The 20003-nt window shown below is 40.9% G+C and overlaps 1 protein-coding gene across 1 annotated transcript in view; it reads left to right on the forward strand.

Annotated features, from left to right (window-relative positions):
- The window catches only part of LOC121560995 (ecto-ADP-ribosyltransferase 4-like), a 91467-nt gene extending 73892 nt beyond the window's left edge, over positions 1 to 17575 (forward strand). The window contains exons 2-3 of the mRNA XM_045215041.1: positions 14316 to 14390; positions 16426 to 17575. Coding sequence (XP_045070976.1) covers positions 14325 to 14390; positions 16426 to 17172 — 813 coding nt within the window. The 5' untranslated portion in view covers positions 14316 to 14324 and the 3' untranslated portion in view covers positions 17173 to 17575. The remainder of the gene's footprint in view (positions 1 to 14315; positions 14391 to 16425) is intronic.
- Positions 17576 to 20003: the final 2428 nt, after the last annotated feature.

Consider the following 20003-nt stretch of genomic DNA (forward strand, 5'->3'; position numbering starts at 1 on the left):
CTAGGGAGCAGCAGCAGGCAGGGCCAGGTATCTACATCCTACCACTAGGGAGCAGCAGCAGGCAGGGCCAGGTATCCACATCCTACCACCAGGGGGCAACAGCAGGCAGGGCCAGGTATCCACATCCTACCACCAGGGGGCAGCAGCAGGCAGGGCCAGTTATCTACATACTACCACTTGGGAGCAGCAGCAGGCAGGGCCAGGTATCCACATCCTACCACCAGGGGGCAGCAGCAGGCAGGGCCAGGTTCTTGGAGGACTGGGCCTTTAAGGAAGACTGATTTCTCACCAGGGTTGAGGTCAATTCCATTCAGTCAAATCAAAATCAAATGAAATGTATGTATAAAGCCATTTTTACATCAGCAGATGTCACAAAGTGCTTATACAGAAACCCAGCCTAAAACCCCAAACATTTACATTTACATTTAAGTCATTTAGCAGACGCTCTTATCCAGAGCGACTTACAGTTAGTGAGTGCATACATTATTTTTATATACTGGCCCCCCATGGGAATCAAACCCACAACCCTGGCGTTGCAAACGCTTTGCTCTACCAACTGAGCTACATCCCTGCCGGCCATTCCCTCCCCTACCCTGGACGACGCTGGGCATATTGTGCGCCGCCCCATATGTCTCCCGGTCGCGGCCGGCTACGACAGAGCCTTGATAGACAGCAAGCAATAGAGATTTGGAAGTCAATTCAAGGAACAAACTGAAATCCACATTTTCTCAATTCTGATTTTTTTTTTCTTCATAATTGGTCTTTGGACCAATCAGATCAGCTCGTTTGCCAATAATGGCGAAGGTGCATGAAGATGGCGGCCCTCATGTACTTACCACAAACACCTAATTTGCTAAGTTTGCCGTATTGTACAGTGCTCTCCATTACTCTTTTTTTGTATGGGCATTAGCACAGTATACATGATCCCACTTCTAGCTCCAAGACAGCGGAAATTTGAAAAACAAAAAAGTAGATTGTGCTGCTTTATAGGCACAATGAACCATGAATTCCTCGATCTTTGTGTACCTTCGCCATTGGGTTACAAATCAGAATTGAGCTGCCAGATAAACAGCCTGAGAGGAACATTGTGGAATTGGAATTTCAGTTTATTTCTTGAAATGGAAATGACCCCAACCCTGTTGCTCTGAGGTGTGGATGATTGACAGGTGATTACTGATCAGAGAAGCTATATGAAAGTAGCCTCCCAACCAGGTGGTTTTCCTACAGTTTGTTTGGATCTCTTTTGTTGGGCAAGTTTTTTTGTTTTGCTTTTCATACATTGTGATTTTGTCACCAGAGAGGTGTCTTTTCCTTCTAGATTCCATGTTAATATTAGATCAAGTATAAAACAGAGGTGTCTTGTCCTTCTAGATTCCATGTTAATATTAGATCAAGTATAAAACAGAGAGGTGTCTTGTCCTTTCTAACTAAAAGTTACAGCGTATTTAAAGGGATGTCTTAAGATAAATGTGCTGAAAACCCTATTGAATGAAAACTCCACAAGAAAAACGGTTAGCCAGCAAATGGAAGGATTTTCAGTGGTTGAATGAAATGCATTCAGAACGCGCAAGGTAGCCACACCTGCAGAGCACATTCCGCGACTGAATAAGGTCAGTGTGAATACTAAATAATGAGAAGTCTTAGGAAAAAGCATACATTCCTGAATCAGAATCGGCCACTTTCCATAGATTACGTAACCCATCTAGTGGTCAATTCTGGTACTGCTATACCTTTACTGATAAGGACTATTTTCTATCTATTATCTAAAGAGTTTTTTTTTTTTAACTGTGCTACTTTGCTATGTCAACTAATAACTGACACCATTTAGAAGGAAAACACTGGAGTTACTATTAGTACATTATAACACTTAGTAATACAGTGTACCTGACAAGTAAATGACATACCTGGATCACAGTATATAGATGTATTTCATCAATAGAATGAACACATGTTACATATGGAACAGAATGGAAGCAAAAATAGAAAACTGCTGTCATTTAATATGTATTGATAGCTGTAAAAACGTAACTCTTTAACATCACTGTTTACCTTTATATGCACAATATAATGTAACAAATATAGACCACAGTTAGTCTAGTTAGACCACAGTTAGTCTAGTTAGACCACATTTAGAGTCTAGTTAGACATTTACATTTACATTTACATCATTTAGCAGACGCTCTTATCCAGAGCGACTTACAAAAGACCACAGTTAGAGTCTAGATAGACCACAGTTAGTCTAGTTAGACCACAGTTAAAGCCTAGTTAGACCACAGTTAGTCTAGTTAAACCACAGTTAGAGTCTAGTTAGACCACAGTTAGTCTTGTTAGACCACAGTTAGTTTAGTTAGACCACAGTTAAAGCCTAGTTAGACCACAGTTAAAGCCTAGATAGACCACAGTTAGAGCCTATTAGACCACAGTTAGAGCCTATTAGACCACAGTTAGAGCCTAGTTAGACCACAGTTAGTCTGTTTAGACCACAGTTAGAGCCTAGTTAGACCACAGTTAGAGCCCAGTTAGACCACAGTTAGTCTATATAGACCACAGTTAGAGCCTAGTTAGACCACAGTTAGTCTATATAGACCACAGTTAGAGCCTAGTTAGACCACAGTTAGTCTATATAGACCACAGTTAGAGCCTAGTTAGACCACAGTTAGAGCCCAGTTAGACCACAGTTAGTCTAGTTAGGCCACAGTTAGAGCCTATTAGACCACAGTTCCACTCCCCTGGGCCTCATGAACGGTAGACAAACTCTACATAGCTCTGGTCTCCTTAAAGCAGGGTTCCCCAACTGGCTTGGCCCGCAAGCAATATTATTTGGCCCCCCAAAGCCCCCAAAATTAATTATGAATATTTATTTGATTTAAAAAAACTATTATAATAAAAAAATATCGGACCCGAGATGCAAAAACTCCCAAATGCAATGTCCCAAGAAGGAAGTTACCCTACCTAATTAATGCAAAAGTTACATTTTAACTTCATTCATGAGAAGAGAGAGAATGCAGGAGACAGTCAACTAATAAAGCAGGCAGTGGACCATTTTGTGGTGCTGAAACGTAAAGCTGCAACCGCAGAGCATTCAATAGGAGGTGAACAGCGCCTGGTGCTGAAAATATAGCTAACTTGTTATGCAAGTTTTGCACAGCAACAAATGGAGAAAAGCTACACCAGTCGAGTAATTCATTTAAACAATAATCGTCATTTTAATTTGACTTTACAAACAACAAGAGGGCTTAATTGGCGTCTATTTCTTCCGAGGCTAGTCCCATTTAAAATAACTTAACTGGCTGAGGTAGGCTTTGAGGCTTAACAGCATCTTTCACAATAAAACACTATATGGCCAAATAGAAGTGGGAAGTTTGTTATTAGTCCTACTTACAATTGCAACTGGCTGAAAATGTAGCATCCTACATAAAACAATCATCCGTCTGAATGTCTGTATCGGGAAAGCCTGCTCCTTTAACGACAGAACAAACAGAAAATACTGTCAGCTTGAGACCTAAATATCCCTGGATAAGCACTCACAATAATGTTAGTATTTACTAAATACAGTCATATAGGCCACTAAGTGACTTACTCAATGGGAAAAGTTGCATTTCCCACGATCTACGGTTTACACGGTCTGGTGGATGTCGCATAAGATGGGTGTGATTTTGATGCGCAGGCAGTCCTCGATTGACTTATGTGAAAGCCAGTTGCTGTCGTGAGTCTATATTGCGTTCATAGAGGAAAATGAGGACGTGCAGGTGTAAGTCGATCCAAACATTGTTAGCACATAAAGTGCACATTTCTTTATTGTGCCGTATTCCTCTGAGCATGTAACCAAAAACGCACAAAAGGATTCAGCACTCCTGAGCGCATTCCTGATTTGGCTCGATGTCTGGAATTCAATCAGCTCAGTTTGAATTGCGGCATAATCCTGCGAGGGTATCGTTTTCTTAGCAAGGGAGGAGAATTCTCCACCTGGGCTGACTGTGAGAGGATCACGTACAAACGCAATGATATCCTTGGACATGCTGTAGTCTTCAAATCTGGTGGAGAAGTTGTGCCTCAGCTGCTTGATGAAATCTTCCATCACCTCTGTGACAATGCTGCAGCCTGGTCCCTCTGCCTGTCGTTTCTTCAGTGTCCAAATCGAACAACTCAAGCTTCCTAGTAAAGGCCTCCAGTTTTTCCACCATGTCCACGACATTTTCCCCTCTTCCTAGTAGCTGGAGATTTAACCCGTTTATGTGACAGAATATGTCAGTCAGAAAAGCCTTGTGTGTAGCTTGCAGTCAACGCTTCAATGTTTCTGCGTCGGTCCTCTGTCTTGGGCAGGAAGGCCACTTCGAAAGTTCCATGCTTGGATTCATAATGACGTCTGAGATTGAATTCTTTGCAAACAGCGACATTTTCATTGCAAATAAGACACACTGGCTTGGCATTGGGAAAATATGGTAAGATTAACGCATATCGCTCTGTACATTCTTCCTTGAAACTTCGATTTTCATTATCCACCTTTATTTTGATACTTTTTGAGAGTGACATCTTCTCTTGCTATCAAGCTAATTGTTCTGAAAGAATGTTGACGTTAAAAAAAGTAGTGCAGCCAACAGTTGGCTACGTTGACCTGTTTCTCCCCACCAATCAACTTACAGAGAAATATATATTTGAATAAAGACATGATGATTTTATGAGCCTAATCAGATCGAAATTATTATGTTATTGTCACTGAATGCATTATGTACTAATCGGATGTGTTAAAAATACTGTTCAATTTGTAGTGTGGGCCAATTCATTGTGCTAATATAATATACTAATTATGTTCTGGGCTGCCGACTATTAGCTCAGAAAGAATAAGGCCCGAGGACAAAACTAGTTGACGAATCCTGCTTTAAATACATCAAATACATATTTGAATTTAGTTACAAATAGAAACAACAACAGCTCAACTCTCACATGGAGTGACATCACATCCAGTGCAACTCCATAAGATAGTTCAGTGGTTCCAAAACCTGGGGTCGGGACCCTATGTGGGATCCCCTAAAATTGAAATGGGTCCCCTGAGAAAATCTGTGGGTATAGAATGCAACCTTTTAGTGTCAACTATGGTCATTTTGCACTATAAGATGTTTTCACGCCATTATTATGTGTTGGGACAACCTGCAGTACCTAACATTGAGTGAATATGAACACAAAGCATTAACTACTGTAGGGAATATAATTTTCTAGTGTCAATTTGAGGTTGTGTGAATAAAGACGGTGAACCCCTGAGATGGAGGCTTACAGTAGCTATTATAATTACTGTACTTTCTCACAGACCCAGTGTTGTTTAACACATGGTCCATCCTTCCAACTCTTTAATGGGTCTTATGCCGTCTGTGAGATCTCAACATAAGCCCACTTGTCATGCATGTTATTTGGTTGTTCTGTCATCCAACATATACCTGTAAACAATATGGAGAATCAGAGTTTAAAGAGGTAATCTGGTATTCATACAATAACAAAGTGCGGTCATCCCCACCACTATTTTTGGTAAACATTTAAAAAGCAGGATTTATGCTCCTGACAAACAACTTCTTACTTTCTCTTTTGTTCTCGTCCACTAACACCATTTATCCTAGTCCACTAAATGCCCTATACAAGGAACTACTTATATACACTGAGTGTACAAAACATTAAGAACACCAGCTCTTTCCATGACATAGACTGACATGGTGAAACCAGGTGAAAGCTATGATCCCTTATTGATGTCACTTGTTAAATCGAATCAAATTTAATTTGTCACATGCGCCGAATACAACAGGTGTAGACCTTACTGTGAAATGCTTACATACAAGCCCTTAACCAACAATGCAGTTCAATAAATAGATTTACTAAATAAACTAAAGTAAAAAATAAAATATAATACAATAAATTAACAATAACGAGGCTATATACAGAGGGTACTGGTACCAAGTCAATGTGCAGGAGTACAGGTTAGTCGAGGTAATTTGTACATGTAGGTAGGGGTAAAGTGACTATGCGTATATAATAAATAGTGAGTAGCAGCAGTGTAAAAACAAATCCACTTCAATCAGTGTAGTTGAAGGGGAGGAGACAGGTTAAATAAGGATTTTTAAGCCTTGAGACAATTGAGACATGGATTGTGTATGTGTTCCATTCAGAGGGTGAATGGGCAAGACAAAATATTTAAGTGCCTTGAATGAGGTATGGTAGTAGGTGCCAGGCGCACCGGTTTGAATGTGTCAAGAACTGCAACGCTGCTGGGTTTTTCACGCTCAACAGTTTCCCGTGTGTATCAAGAATGTTACACCACCCAAAGGACATCCAGCCAACTTCACACAACTGTGGGAAGCATTGGAGTCTGTACTTTGTCAAGGTTTTTCTAAGGTTTTGATCAGTGTCAATGGTGTACTGTCGATTTAGGACCAGATAGCACTGCATTTTGCTTTGTGCTTGTATTTCCCAATAGGTAATGTAGTTTTGTTTTGACTGTGTTGTAATTTGGTTTATTCTGATTGATTGGATGTTCTGGTCCTGAGGCTTCAGTGTGTTAGTAGACCAGGTTTGTGAACTCAGCCCCAGGACCAGCTGGATGAGGGGACTATTTTCTTTGCTCAGCTCTTGGCATTGCAGGGCTTGGTAATGATATGACAGGGAGTCACTGTATTTTAGATGTTTCCAAAACTTAATTACTATTTTTTTGAGTTTTTATTATTAATGGGTATTGGCCTAATTCTGCCCTGCATGCATTGTTTGTAGTTTTCCTCTGGACATGTAGGATTATCTTACAGAAATCTGAATGCAGGGTTTCAATGGGGTGTTTGTCCCATTAGGTGAAATCTTGTTTTGTTCTGCAAGATGAGGCTGACCAATCACTTCATGAAGTGCAACTACACCCCACTATAAATCTATATAAAACGTCATCTGCATCTCCACTTGTAGACATATGATTCTAGATACCAACTCAACAGGCAAAGGTAAGGACATCTATAAAGGTACTATTACAAGACACAAGCCTGAACCACATTCTTGTTGTATGTTCTGATATTACACATGGGTGTTCTTTCCAAATTGACAAAGTTTAATATCTGTGAATCTTTTGGAAAGACTGCATATGCAATTTATTTTATACAAAGCCTTCTATAATATGTTTATTGTAATGAGAGTAACTAATGAATACATGTCATTAAATAAAAAAATTAAAAAAATTATTTGATTAAATATAGGCGTTATGATAAAGCCATTGTGATAAATACATTATGATAAAGGCATTGTGATAGACATTATGATGTTGATATTATGATAAAGGCATTATGATGTTGATATTATGATAAAGGCATTATGATGTTGACATTATGATGTTGACATTATGATGTTGACATTATGATAATGACATTATGATGTTGACATTATGCACATTCCTAAAACGGGACTAATATGGATTTAAATATCTAATACACATTCTGCATTTCTAATGATGGCAATGAATTAAATCATTTGAAGCCTGAAGTATAAAAGCTCTCTAACCCGTTCAAAGCTAGAATCCTTAATTGATGCAAAAACATTAACCTGCATAGCTGATATTTTGGTGGTGTCTGAAGTGTGTAACAGCGTTGTAGCTGTCAAATCCGGGAGAAGCTGCTCTTGTGTTCATTATCACGAAGCCACTCCCATCCCACTCGCTAAAGAAGTTCAGAACGAGAAAGTGTAGGCTATATAGAAATTATGACGACCAAATTTAAAATCATTCAACTAAATAATGAGGATTTCTATCAGCCTAATCTAGGTGTAGATTACATTTTACATTGCAGTGATCGAACTTGTAAACAAGGTTACATGGGGATTTCTCTTAATACGACTCCGTGCAGCGAATAGCAATGCCCGCTTTAGGTATAATGCCGATGGTATGATACCGGTGGTTTGTCAACCAACACTGATTATTTGAACGGCGATGTGCTCAGAGAAAGAACAACAACAGCGCTGTGATCAGAAAACGAGAGGCGTAGATATCTTTCCATGTTTAGGTGGCTTAGTATTTGTCTGATTTGTAATGAAAAGCAAAAACGAATTACATTTGAGCGTCTGCATATCACCCATCTCACTTGTTTTATCTAATACATCAACACCGAAATCATATTAACGTTTGGAATTAAACCTCTAGCCATAGTTGAACACGTCATTGGCTTCAGATACATTTTATTATGTCACTTTTAGACCACAGCCTTGTCCTTTCTAAAAATACACTCTTATGGACAAACAGACAAGTGTTTCACCAGCAGGTGACTCTACACTACAATAAATGGTGATGGTGATGGGGTCGGGGACTCAGAGAATCAGCTTGTTCCAGAGTGGTTATGATCTGTTCATCTCTGCTGTGCTGTGTCGGTGGTGTAGTTCACGGGTTTCACCAGCAGGCGGCGCGATTTTGCATCATTGTGCATGGGAACAAGCATCGCCAATAAATCACAGTTCAAACTTGTAGTGTCTGTTATAGTTGTTTTTACCTGTCTGTAGACTGCCGTGCATTTTCCAGGAACCACCAACATATGACCCTCATCTGCAATTGGCCTAAAAGGTATTCACAAGTTGATCATGACATGAAGCAATATAGGCCTATTTCAGCACAGGATGGACAGAGGAACATCAGTCCGTCCAGAGGATCAACTTGATTTTAGGCATAAACTAAATTTTGAAATGTGATCAGTGTGTTGTCAGAATCTCTATCCTGAATATTGTCATCTTAATTAAATCCTTGATCCCAGATATGATACAATACATTCAATCCTTTGTCCCAGATTGGTATCAGGATTACACACACACACACACACACACACACACACACACACACACACACACACACACACACACACACACACACACACACACACACACACACACACACACACACACACACACACACACACACACACACACACACACACACACACACACACACACACACACACACACAATCTTGTACATCTAACCTTGTGGGGAAACAAAATTCAGTCCCATTCAAAATCCTATTTTCCCTAACCCCTAATCCTAAAGCTAATCCTAACCCGTACTCTTAACCTAACCCTAACCTTATCCCAAAAACCTAACCTTAACCCTAAACCTAGCTTCTAACCCAAACTCTTAACGTAATTCTAACCCTAACACTAATTCTAACCTTAACCCTAAACCCACTAGAAATAGTGTTTGACCTCGTGGGGACTAACAAAATGTCCCCAGTTGGTCAAATTTTTGTTTGTTTACATTTCTTGTGTGGACTTCTGGTTCCCACAAGAATAGTTAAACACACACACACACACACACACACACACACACACACACACACACACACACACACACACACACACACACACACACACATCATTCAGAGCTGTTCATCTCTGCTTCAAACACTTAAAATTGACCAACAGCCTGCACTACGACGATCAACACATCGCCTGCACTACCCCTATCAGGCCTTCAGTTCACACTTCCATTCTGCTCCTCCCTTCCTATGGGCAGAAACTTAAACAGGAAGGACCTTTGTTCAGTGTTGACTCAGAGAATAACATTGACCTATACACTGACTCAGTGACTGAGCTCATCAGGAAGTGCATACGGGATATTGTGCCCAGAATTTTGATAGATGGCAACATTGGCAAGGTGACAGGGAACATGGATGAGTACAAACTGTCAAGCTATGCCCTCCGTAACGCAATCACACAGGAAAAACGTCAGTACATATACAAAGTGGAGTCACAATTAAAAGGCTCAGTCACAAGACGTATGTGGCAGGGACTCCAGACAATCACGGATAACAAAGGGAAAACTGACACCGACACCTTGCTCCCGGATAAGCTTAACACCTTCTTTGCACGCTTCGAGGAAAACAGAGTGCCGCTGATGCTCACGAGCACTGTGAGCTCTCCTTCTCCGTTGACGACGTGACTAAGACATTTAAGTGTGTTAACCCTTGCAAGACTGCCGGCCCAGACGGCATCCCTTGCCGCATCGTCAGAGCATGTGTAGACCAGCTGGCTCGAGTGTTTACGGACATATTCAATCTCTCCATATCCCAGTCTGTTGTCCACGCTTGCTTCAAGATGTCCACCATTGTTCCTGTAACCAAGAAAGCAAAGGTAACTGAACTGAATGACTGCCGCCCCGTAGCACTCACTTCGGTCATCATGACATGCTTTGACAGGCTAGTTAAGGATCATATCACCTCCACCTTACCAGACACCCTAGAACCAGTACAATAAGCATTGCCATCACACTGCACACTTCCTTATCCCATCTGGACAAGAGGAATACCTATGTAAGAATGCTGTCCATCAACTACAGCTCAGCATTCAATAGCATAGTGCCTTCCAAGCTCATCACTAAGCTCGGGGCCCTGGGTCTGAACCTTGCCCTTTGCAACCGGGAGCTCTTGACGGGCCGCCCCCCAGTTGGTGAAGATAGTCAACAACACGTCCGCTACGCTGATCCTCAGCAAGAGTGCGTGCTCAGCCCCCTCCTGTACTCCCTGTTCACCGATGACTGCGTGGCCACGCACATCTCCAACTCAATCATCAAGTTTGCAGACGACACAACAGTGGTAGGCCTGATTACCAACAACGACGAGACAGCCTACAGGGAGGAGGTGAGGGCCCTTGCAGAGTGGTGGCAGGAAAATAACCTCTTCCTCAGTGTGCCTTCTGTCTGTGTGGATGGACCATTTCAGGTTGTCAGTGATATGCACGCAGAGGAACTTTAAGCTTTTCACCCATCCCGTTGATATGGATGGGTGCTTGCTCATTCTGCTGTCTCCTGAAGTCCACGATCAGCTCCTTTGTTTTGTTCACGTTGAGGGAGATGTTATTGTCCTGGCACCACTCCGCCAGGGCCCTCACCTCCTCCCTGGAGTTTGAAGAAATTTGGCTTGGCCCCTAAGATCCACACAAACTTCTACAGATGCACCAATGAGAGCATCCTGTCGGGCTTTATCACCGCCTGGTACGGCAATTGCCCCATCCGCAATCTCAGGGCTCTCCAGAGGGTGTTGAGGTCAGCCTAACGCATCACACTGCCTGGCTTCCAGGACATCTAACAGCACCCGCTGCAACAGGGTACTCAATCCTGAACCTTACAGACTGTTGCCCTATATACATTGTCAATGAACACAAATCAATTGAATAATGTTTAGATAAAGTTATACCCACTTCATACGTATATACTGTATTCTAGTCAATACCTATCCTATTTAACTTCTTCTGTACTGTCACGATCGTTGAAAGGAGTAGACCAATGCGCAGCGTGGAATGCGAACATACTTTATTATATTTTAAATCACCACACGAACAAAACGATACGTGAAGTCCTTGGTAACCAAACACAAACCATACACGGAACAAGATCCCACAATACACTGTGGCAAACAGGCTGCCTAAGTATGGTTCCCAATCAGAGACAACAAGCAACAGCTGATTCTCGTTGCCTCTGATTGAGAACCACCCCGGCCAACACAGAAACACATGAACTAGATAATGAACATAGAAACACAAAACACCCTGGCTCAACATAACAGAGTCCCCAGAGCCAGGGCGTGACATGTACACATATCTTCTATCAATATACTGTCCATAATGTATATATATATATATATATATATATATATATATATATATATATATTTATATTCCTGACCCTGATATTGTTAGTTCTAATATTTTTATACAGTATTTCTTAATTCCTTTCTTTAATTTTTTTGATTTTCATGTATATTTTTGTTTTGTTATTAATGCACGGTTGGAGCTAGGAACATAAGCATTTCGCTACACCCGCAATAACATCTGCTAAATACAGTGCATTCAGAAAGTATTCAGACCCATTGACTTTTTCCACATTTTGTTATTATTCTAATTGTTGTTCGTTTTTATCGATCTACACACAATACCCCATTATGACAAAACAGGTTTTTAGAAATGTTTGCAAATGTATAAAAAAAAAAGTATACAAAAATATTACATTTACATAAGTATTCAGACCCTTTACTCAGTACTTTGTTGAGAAACCTTTGGCAGTGATTACAGCCTCGAGTCTTCTTGGGTATGACGCTACAAGCTTGGCACACCTGTATTTGGGGAGTTTCTCCCATTCTTCTCTGCAGATCCTCTCAAGCTCTGCCAGGTTGGATGGGGAGCGTCGCTGCACAGCTATTTTCAGGTCTCTCCAGAGATGTTCGATCGGGTTTCAAGTCTGGGCTCTGGCTGGTTCACTCAAGGACATTCCGAGACGTGTCCCGAAGCCGCTCCTGCATTGTCTTGGCTGTGTGCTTAGGGTCGTTGTCCTGTTGGAAGGTGAACCTTCGCCCCAGTCTGAGGTCCTGAGTTCTCTGGAGCAGGTTTTTCATCAAAGATCTATCTGTACTCCATTCATCTTTGCCTCGATCATGACCAGTGTCCCAGTCCCACCCGCTGAAAAACATTCCCACAGCATGAGGCTGCCAGCACCATGCTTCCCTGTAGGGATGGTGTCAGGTTTCCTCCAGACCTGACGCTTGGCATTCAGGCCAAAGAGTTCAATCTTGGTTTCATCAGACCAGAGAAACTTGTTTCTCATGGTCTGAGAGTCCTTTAGGTGCCTTTTGGCAATCCCCAAGCGGGCTGTCATGTGCCTTTTACCTAGGAGTGGCTTCCATCTGGCCATTCTACCATAAAGGCCTGATTGGTGGAGTGCTGCAGAGATGGTTGTCCTTCTGGAAGGTTCTCCTATCTCCACAGAGGAACTCTGGAGCTCTGTCAGAGTGACCATTGGGTTCTTGGTCACCTCCCTGACCAAGGCCCTTCTCCCCCGGATTGCTCAGTTTGGCCGGGCGGCCAGCTCTAGGAAGAGTCTTGGTGGTTCCAAACTGCTTCCATTTAAGAATGATGGAGGCCACTGTGTTCTTGGGGGCCTTCAATGCAGTAGACATTTTTTGGAACCCATCCCCAGATCTGTGCCTCAACACAATCCTGTCTCGGAGCTCTACGGAAAATTCCTTAGACCTCATGGCTTGGTTTTCGCTGTGACATGCACTGTCAACTGTGGGACCTTATATAGACAGGTGTGCCTTTCCAAATCATGTCCAATCAATTGAATTTACCACAGGTGGACTCCAATCAAGTTGTAGAAACATCTCAGCATGATCAATGGAAAAAGGATGCACCTGAGCTCAATTTTGAGTGTCATTGCAAGGGTCTGAATACTTATGTAAATAAGGTATTTCAGTTTTGTATTATTTGTAAATTAGCAAACAATTCTAAAGACCTGTTTTCGCTTTGTCGTTATGGGGTATTGTTTGTAGATTGATTAGGGGAAAAAAACATTTAATCCATTTCAGAATAAGGTTGTAATGTAACACAATGTGGAAAAAGTAAAGGGGTCTGAATATTTTCAGAATGAACTGTATATATAGAGATAGATTATTTTTATTTTAAACATTTAACCCCTTGTTTTTCTGGGCACAAAACTACCCTCAGACTTCCAGTTTTTTGCAGTTTTACATTAGTGTACTGTATGTATACAGTCCCTGATTAGATGAAAGATATTGATCATTATGATACACTGTTACAATGGGGAACCTTTTCTCCGTATCAGCAGTGGTGTTGCTGTTCTTAGTCATGTTCACACATAGCTCAGTATGAAATAAGTGACATTTCACAGTAGCCATGTGCTGTTTCCTGCCTGTGTGTGTGTGTTGTGCTTCTGAGTTTGAGGTTTGAGGGGTACACTATGTAAGTGTTGTTTCTCAGAAGGACAGAGGAGGAGTTGTGAAACTACCGTGACAATACTAGTATAAGATACAGCATCTTAACGAAGCCTCAACTGAACACAAAGGCATGTTCTGTTCCATATGTGTCTCTGGACACAGGGTTTACATTGCTCCCCCACAGACACGTTTGTTTGTAACCTTTAACTCCAGAGGTGGACAACCCTCCGCTTGGAAAGCTACTGTGTTCCAGCCCTGCTCTAACACACCTGATTCAACATACAGTGACAACATCCTGATTACATTTTAATAATTTAGCTGACACTCTTATCCAGAGCCATTAAGGTTAAGCGCCTTGCTCAAGGGCACAGACATATTTTTCACCCAGTCGGCTCTGGGATTCAAACCAGCGACCTTTCAGTTACTGGCCCAACCCTCTTAACCGCTAAGCTACCTGCAGAATAGTTGAATTGGATGTGTTGAAGCAGGGCTGGAGTAAAACCCTGCACACACAATACTGTAGCTCTTCAGGAGGACAATTTCCTGTTTAACACAGTCATCAATAATGTGTTTTCTCTTTCCCCCTTTATGTCTGAAGTTGATTTTAATGAAGATGGCAATCATTGCAGTGTGGACATTTCTTCTGTTGACCTCTGGTGTGGCCATAGCGATGGTAAGCTGAGTTAAATGTATCTTTTGTGTGTGTGTGTGTGGCTGTGTGTTTATGAGGGGTGAAAAGGGGACTGAATTGAGCCTAATGTAGCTACTGATACAGATGTAGAATCTTAATTTGATCACTCTTTTGTTGCTGAGAAATGTCCAGTTCAGCAGGAAATCCAAACATGTAGTGTATTCGAGTTAGTGTAGTCCATTCAATGTTTAAAAAGGCTTCTAAAGTTTGTACATACTTAATTTGCCCTAACGAAAAATGTAACAACCACTCATTTTTTTTTAACATTGATTATAATCCACATAATAATGTACATTTCCTGCTGCTGCAGGATTATTTTCCTGCTGTAGCAAACTGGCTCAAATTAAGATCCTACACATACAGTGCTTTCTGAAAGTATTCAGACCCCTTGACTTTTTCCACATTTTGTTACGTTATAGCCTTATTCTAAAATTGATTAAATCGTTTTTTCCCTAATCAATCTACAAACAATACCCCATAGTGACAAAGTGAAAACAGGTTTTTAGACATTTTTGCAAATGTATTAAAAATAAAAAACAGATATCTTATATACATAAGTATTCAGACCCTTTACTATGAGACTCGAAATTGAGCTCAGGTTCATCCTGTTTCCATTGATCATCCTTGAGATGTTTCTACAACTGTTGAGAGTGCATTTCAGAGCAAAAACCAGTTCAGCGGCAGGGACTGGGAGACTAGTCAGGATTGAGGCAAAGATGAACGGAGCTTCAGAGCGCTCAGGATCTCAGACTGGGGCGAAGGTTCACCTTCCAACAGGACAACGACCCTAAGCACACAGCCAAGGCAATGCAGGAGTGGCTTCGGGACAAGTCTTTGAATGTCCTTGAGTGGCCCAGCCAGAGCCCGGACTTGAACCCGATCGAACATCTCTGGAGAGACCTGAAAATAGCTGTGCAGCGACACTCCCCATCCAACCTGACAGAGCTTGAGAGGATCTGCAGAGAAGAATGGGAGAAACTCCCCAAATACAGGTGTGCCAAACTTGTAGCGTCATACTAAAGAATACTCAAGGCTGTAATCACTGCCAAAGGTGCTTCAACAAAGTACTGGGTAAAGGGTCTGAATACTTATGTAAATGTTATATTTCAGTTTTTTATTTTGAATACATTTGCAAACATTTCTAAAAACCTGTTTTTGCTTTGTCATTATGGGGTATTGTGTGTAGAATGATGAGGAAAGAATGTGGATAAAGTGAAGGGGTCTTAATACTTTCCGAATGCACTGTGCACTATATATAGGTGTGTAAATTCGAGCACACAGCCATGCAACCTCCATAGACAAACATTGGCAGAAGAATGGCCTGACTGAAGAGCTCAGTGACTTTCAAGGTGGCACCGTAATAGGATGCCACCTTTCTAACAAATCAGTTTGTCAAACACCCCTGGACTTTTTTCACATTTTGTTACAAGGTGGGATTAAAATGGATTTACTCTGTAATGTCGAAGAAGAAGAAAAAATTCAAACATTTATTTAAAAAAAAAAATACAAAAAAACACTAATATATCTTGATTAGGTCAACCCCTTTGGTTGATTTATGGCATTTATCACCCCTCGGTGTGTGTGTGTGTGTGTGTGTGTGTGTGTGTGTGTGTGTGTTATGTATATCTCATCCATGGCCTTATACAGTCAGTGTGATGGAGGTAGTTATGTTCTCTCTCTACAGTCAGTGTGATGGAGGTAGTTATGTTCTCTCTCTACAGTCAGTGTGATGGAGGTAGTTATGTTCTCTCTCTATAGTCAGTGTGATGGAGGTAGTTATGTTCTCTCTATATAGTCAGTGTGATGGAGGTAGTTATGTTCTCTCTACAGTCAGTGTGATGGAGGTAGTTATGTTCTCTCTCTACAGTCAGTGTGATGGAGGTAGTTATGTTCTCTCTCTACAGTCAATGTGATGGAGGTAGTTATGTTCTCTCGCTACAGTCAGTGTGATGGAGGTAGTTATGTTCTCTCTCTACAGTCAGTGTGATGGAGGTAGTTATGTTCTCTCTCTCTACAGAAAACGGGTGGTTGTCGCTCTGTCTCTGCTCCGATTCCCCTGAACATGGTCAATACCTCTGTTGACGACATGTACAACGGCTGTAGACAGGAAATGTCCGGGCTGGTAGAGAACACATATCTTGAGGAGGAGAGAAAAACAACTAAAAACTTCAACGCATCCTGGACAAAAGCAGAAAAGTGTGCAAGAAACAGGACCATTCAAGACAATCTTAAACTGAAGCATGTCCAGGCTATCTGTGCTTACAGTGCAGAACACCCAGATATATACAAAGATTTTAACCAAGCATGTCTCACCAACAAGAGCATCTACACCTCTTCCTTCAATTTCCACTCCCTGCATTTCCTGCTGACTGAAGCTATTCTCCTCCTGAAACAAAACCCAGACCAACAGGGCTGTTACACCACGTACAGAAGAACCAAAATTGAGTTTGCAGGTGAAGTGAACAAGGAAATCCGTTTTGGCTCATTTGCCTCCAGCTCTTTCCTACAGAACTTGACACAATTTGGAGAGAAGTCCTGCTTTGAAATAAAGACATGTTTTGGCGCTTACCTCAAGTCCTACCCAGTGTTGCGTGAAAAAGAGAAGGAGGTGTTGATTCCGCCCTATGAAGTGTTCAACATTACTGCCGTGATCAAGAAAGAAAAAGTGAAGGATCTTTGGTGTGATGTTGTGTACAAACTACAGGGCAACAAAACACAGAGTGACCTGAATTGCAAAATGGTGAAGTCGGTCCAAATAGGGTGAAATAAAACCAGCATATCTGCTTTTCTACAGTCAGTAAAACATTATCTGCAGGGTGCAGTACACCCTTCCTCAAGTTCCCTCCATCATAACTAGAGAATGATCAATCATTCCCAAATCTCAGCTGTTATGCTACTGTCAAAATGGTGTGATTTGCATTGCTTGCTCAGTTAAGACATTGCTTGCTCAGTCAAGACATTGCTTGCACATATTACGATTCTTCTTCTATGATATTGTTGACATTGTTTAGCATGTGCATGCAGCTTTTGCTTTGATCAAAAAAGAAAAAAATGATTATCTGATAGATTGTAAATTAAATGAAAGTAATGTTAGGTTAACCTCTTTGTGTATGAGAAGAGTATAATTATTTAGTTATAATTATCCACTGTGTTGGATGTACTGTATTCAGCTGTGCATCTTCTCTGAGTAAACATTTGAAAGTCACTCTGAGTTTGGGCTCTTTTGTATGATAAATGTGTTGATTGTATATTATGATATTGTTCTTCTTATCACATCTCAAGTCCTTTTTATATACCAACTCTGTTATAGATCTATGGATGATAAAAATACAAATAAAACTTTAATTAAGGTAAAGAGGAATCAAACTGAAAGACAAAGTAGCTAAGTTAGCTATATTATTAATATAACTCATCAGCTGTCAACATCAGGATAGAATTTGAGAGCACTAGTTGGCTCCAAAGGGGTTATAGCTTTGACTGCATGCTGACAGTGCATTCAGAGCCATTCGGTGGCTTGCCAGACTACAACCTTCAAGGGGTTAGCGAAAGGTCAGTTCTGATCCTCCACATAAGACCTCAGTCTGGAAGTTAGATGTTATTTATTTTGCTCAAAAGTGTTTTTTCACATCACCTGCAGTTACAAAGACAAAATATAAAGGTTTGGTGACAGGAAATGAGCATTCCATCTGCATACTATTTCAGAGGCTATATGAGTGAACGCATACACAAATATGATATCTGAACCAGCACAAGCTTCATGTAAAATGATGTGAACGTGTACTGTCTACTGAATAAATACCAATTCAGGCTTCAATTGGAAGGTAGCAGAGGGCGAATGGAAAGAGTCAGGTAGCCTAGTGATGAAGAGCGTTGGGTCAGTAACCGAAAGGTTGCTGGTTCGAATCCCTGAGCCGACTTGGTGCAAAATCTGTCCTTGTGCCCTTGAGCAAGGCACTTAACACTAATTGCTCCCGTAAGTCACTCTGGATAAGAGCGTCTGCTAAATGACTAAAATGTAAAGATAGCAGAGGGCGAATGGAAAGAGTCAGTTACCAGTTCATGGCTATACACTCAGTGGTCAGTTTATTAGTTACACCACCCCCGTTCAAGAAAATGGTTTGCTCCTACAGACAGTCACATGGCCGTGGCTTGCTATATAAAGCAGGTAGTTACTGCTCGATTGAACGTTAGACTGGGCAAAACGAGTGACCTAAGCGAGCACAGTATGATCGTCAGGTGCCAGGCGTGCCTGTTCCACTATCTCAGAAACGGCCGGCCTCCTGGGCTTTTCACACACGACAGTGTCTAGGGTTTACATGGAATGATGCGACTAACAAAAAACATTTAGTCAGCGGCAGTCCTGTGGGCGAAAACAGCTCATTGATGAGAGTTTGAAGGAGAAAGGCAAGAATCATGCAAATAATGGCGGAGTGCAACAGTTAGTGGTGGAAAAAGTATCCAATTGTCATACTTGAGTAAATGTAAAGATACCTTAATAAAAAATGACTCAAGTGAAAGTTACCCAGTAAAATACTACTTGAGTAAAAGTATTTGGTTTTAAATATAGTTAAGTATCAAAAGTCAATGTAATTGCTAAAATATGCTTACGTATCAAAACTAAAAGTAAAAGTATGATTAATTTCAAATTCCTTAAATAAAGCAAACCAGACGGCATCATTTTCTTGTTTTTTTTATTTATTATGGAAAGCCAAGGGCACGCTCCAACACTCAGACATAATTTACAAACGAAGCATATGTTAAGTGAGTCTGCCAGATCAGGGGCAGTAGGGATGACCAGGGATGTTCTCTTGATAAGTGTGTGAATTAGGCAATATTCCTGTCCTGCTAAGCATTCAAAATGTAACAAGTACTTTTCGGTGTCAGGGAAAAAAGTACATTAAAAAGTAAATGAGTTTCTTTAGCAATGTAGTGGTGTAAAAGTAAAAGTTGTCCAAAGCATAAATAGTAAAGTAAAGTACAGATACCCCACAAAAAACTAATTAAGTATTACTTAAAATTATTTTTACTTAAGTACTTTACACTACTGCATTTGTTGTATCAAAACATGTAACAAGAATGCGGTTCAGGCTTGCGTCTTGAAATAGTAACTTTATTGACATCCTTACCTCCCTGTACAGTTGGTTATCTAGAAAATGTTTGGAGTAAAAAGTAAATTCTTTAGGAATGTAGTGAAGTAGAAGTTGGCAATAATATAAAAAGTAAAGTACAGACACCCCAAAAAACTACTTAAGTATTACTTTCAAGTATTTTTACTTAAGTACTTTACACCACTGGCAACAGAATGCAGAACGGCATCACGGAACACACAACTCGTCGTCCTTGTTACAAATGGGTTACTGTAGCAGACGACCACACTACCATCTACCAGGACTTTGTAGAGTTAGAGAAAGTAGAGCTAATTGTGGCACAACATTCCAGTGGCACTCCGTGCACTTCTATCTAACCGATGTCATACTCTGGCACAAAATCAAAACATCGTAACAGAACACCTTCTGCAGAACCAAAGTGCAGTTAGATCAGAATGTTGTCAACAAAAAGTTCAACTTCACCCCACGTTCTTTTAGTCCCGATATA

Source organism: Coregonus clupeaformis, unplaced genomic scaffold (genome assembly GCF_020615455.1).
Source record: "Coregonus clupeaformis isolate EN_2021a unplaced genomic scaffold, ASM2061545v1 scaf0357, whole genome shotgun sequence".
Taxonomy (NCBI): Eukaryota; Metazoa; Chordata; class Actinopteri; order Salmoniformes; family Salmonidae; genus Coregonus; species Coregonus clupeaformis.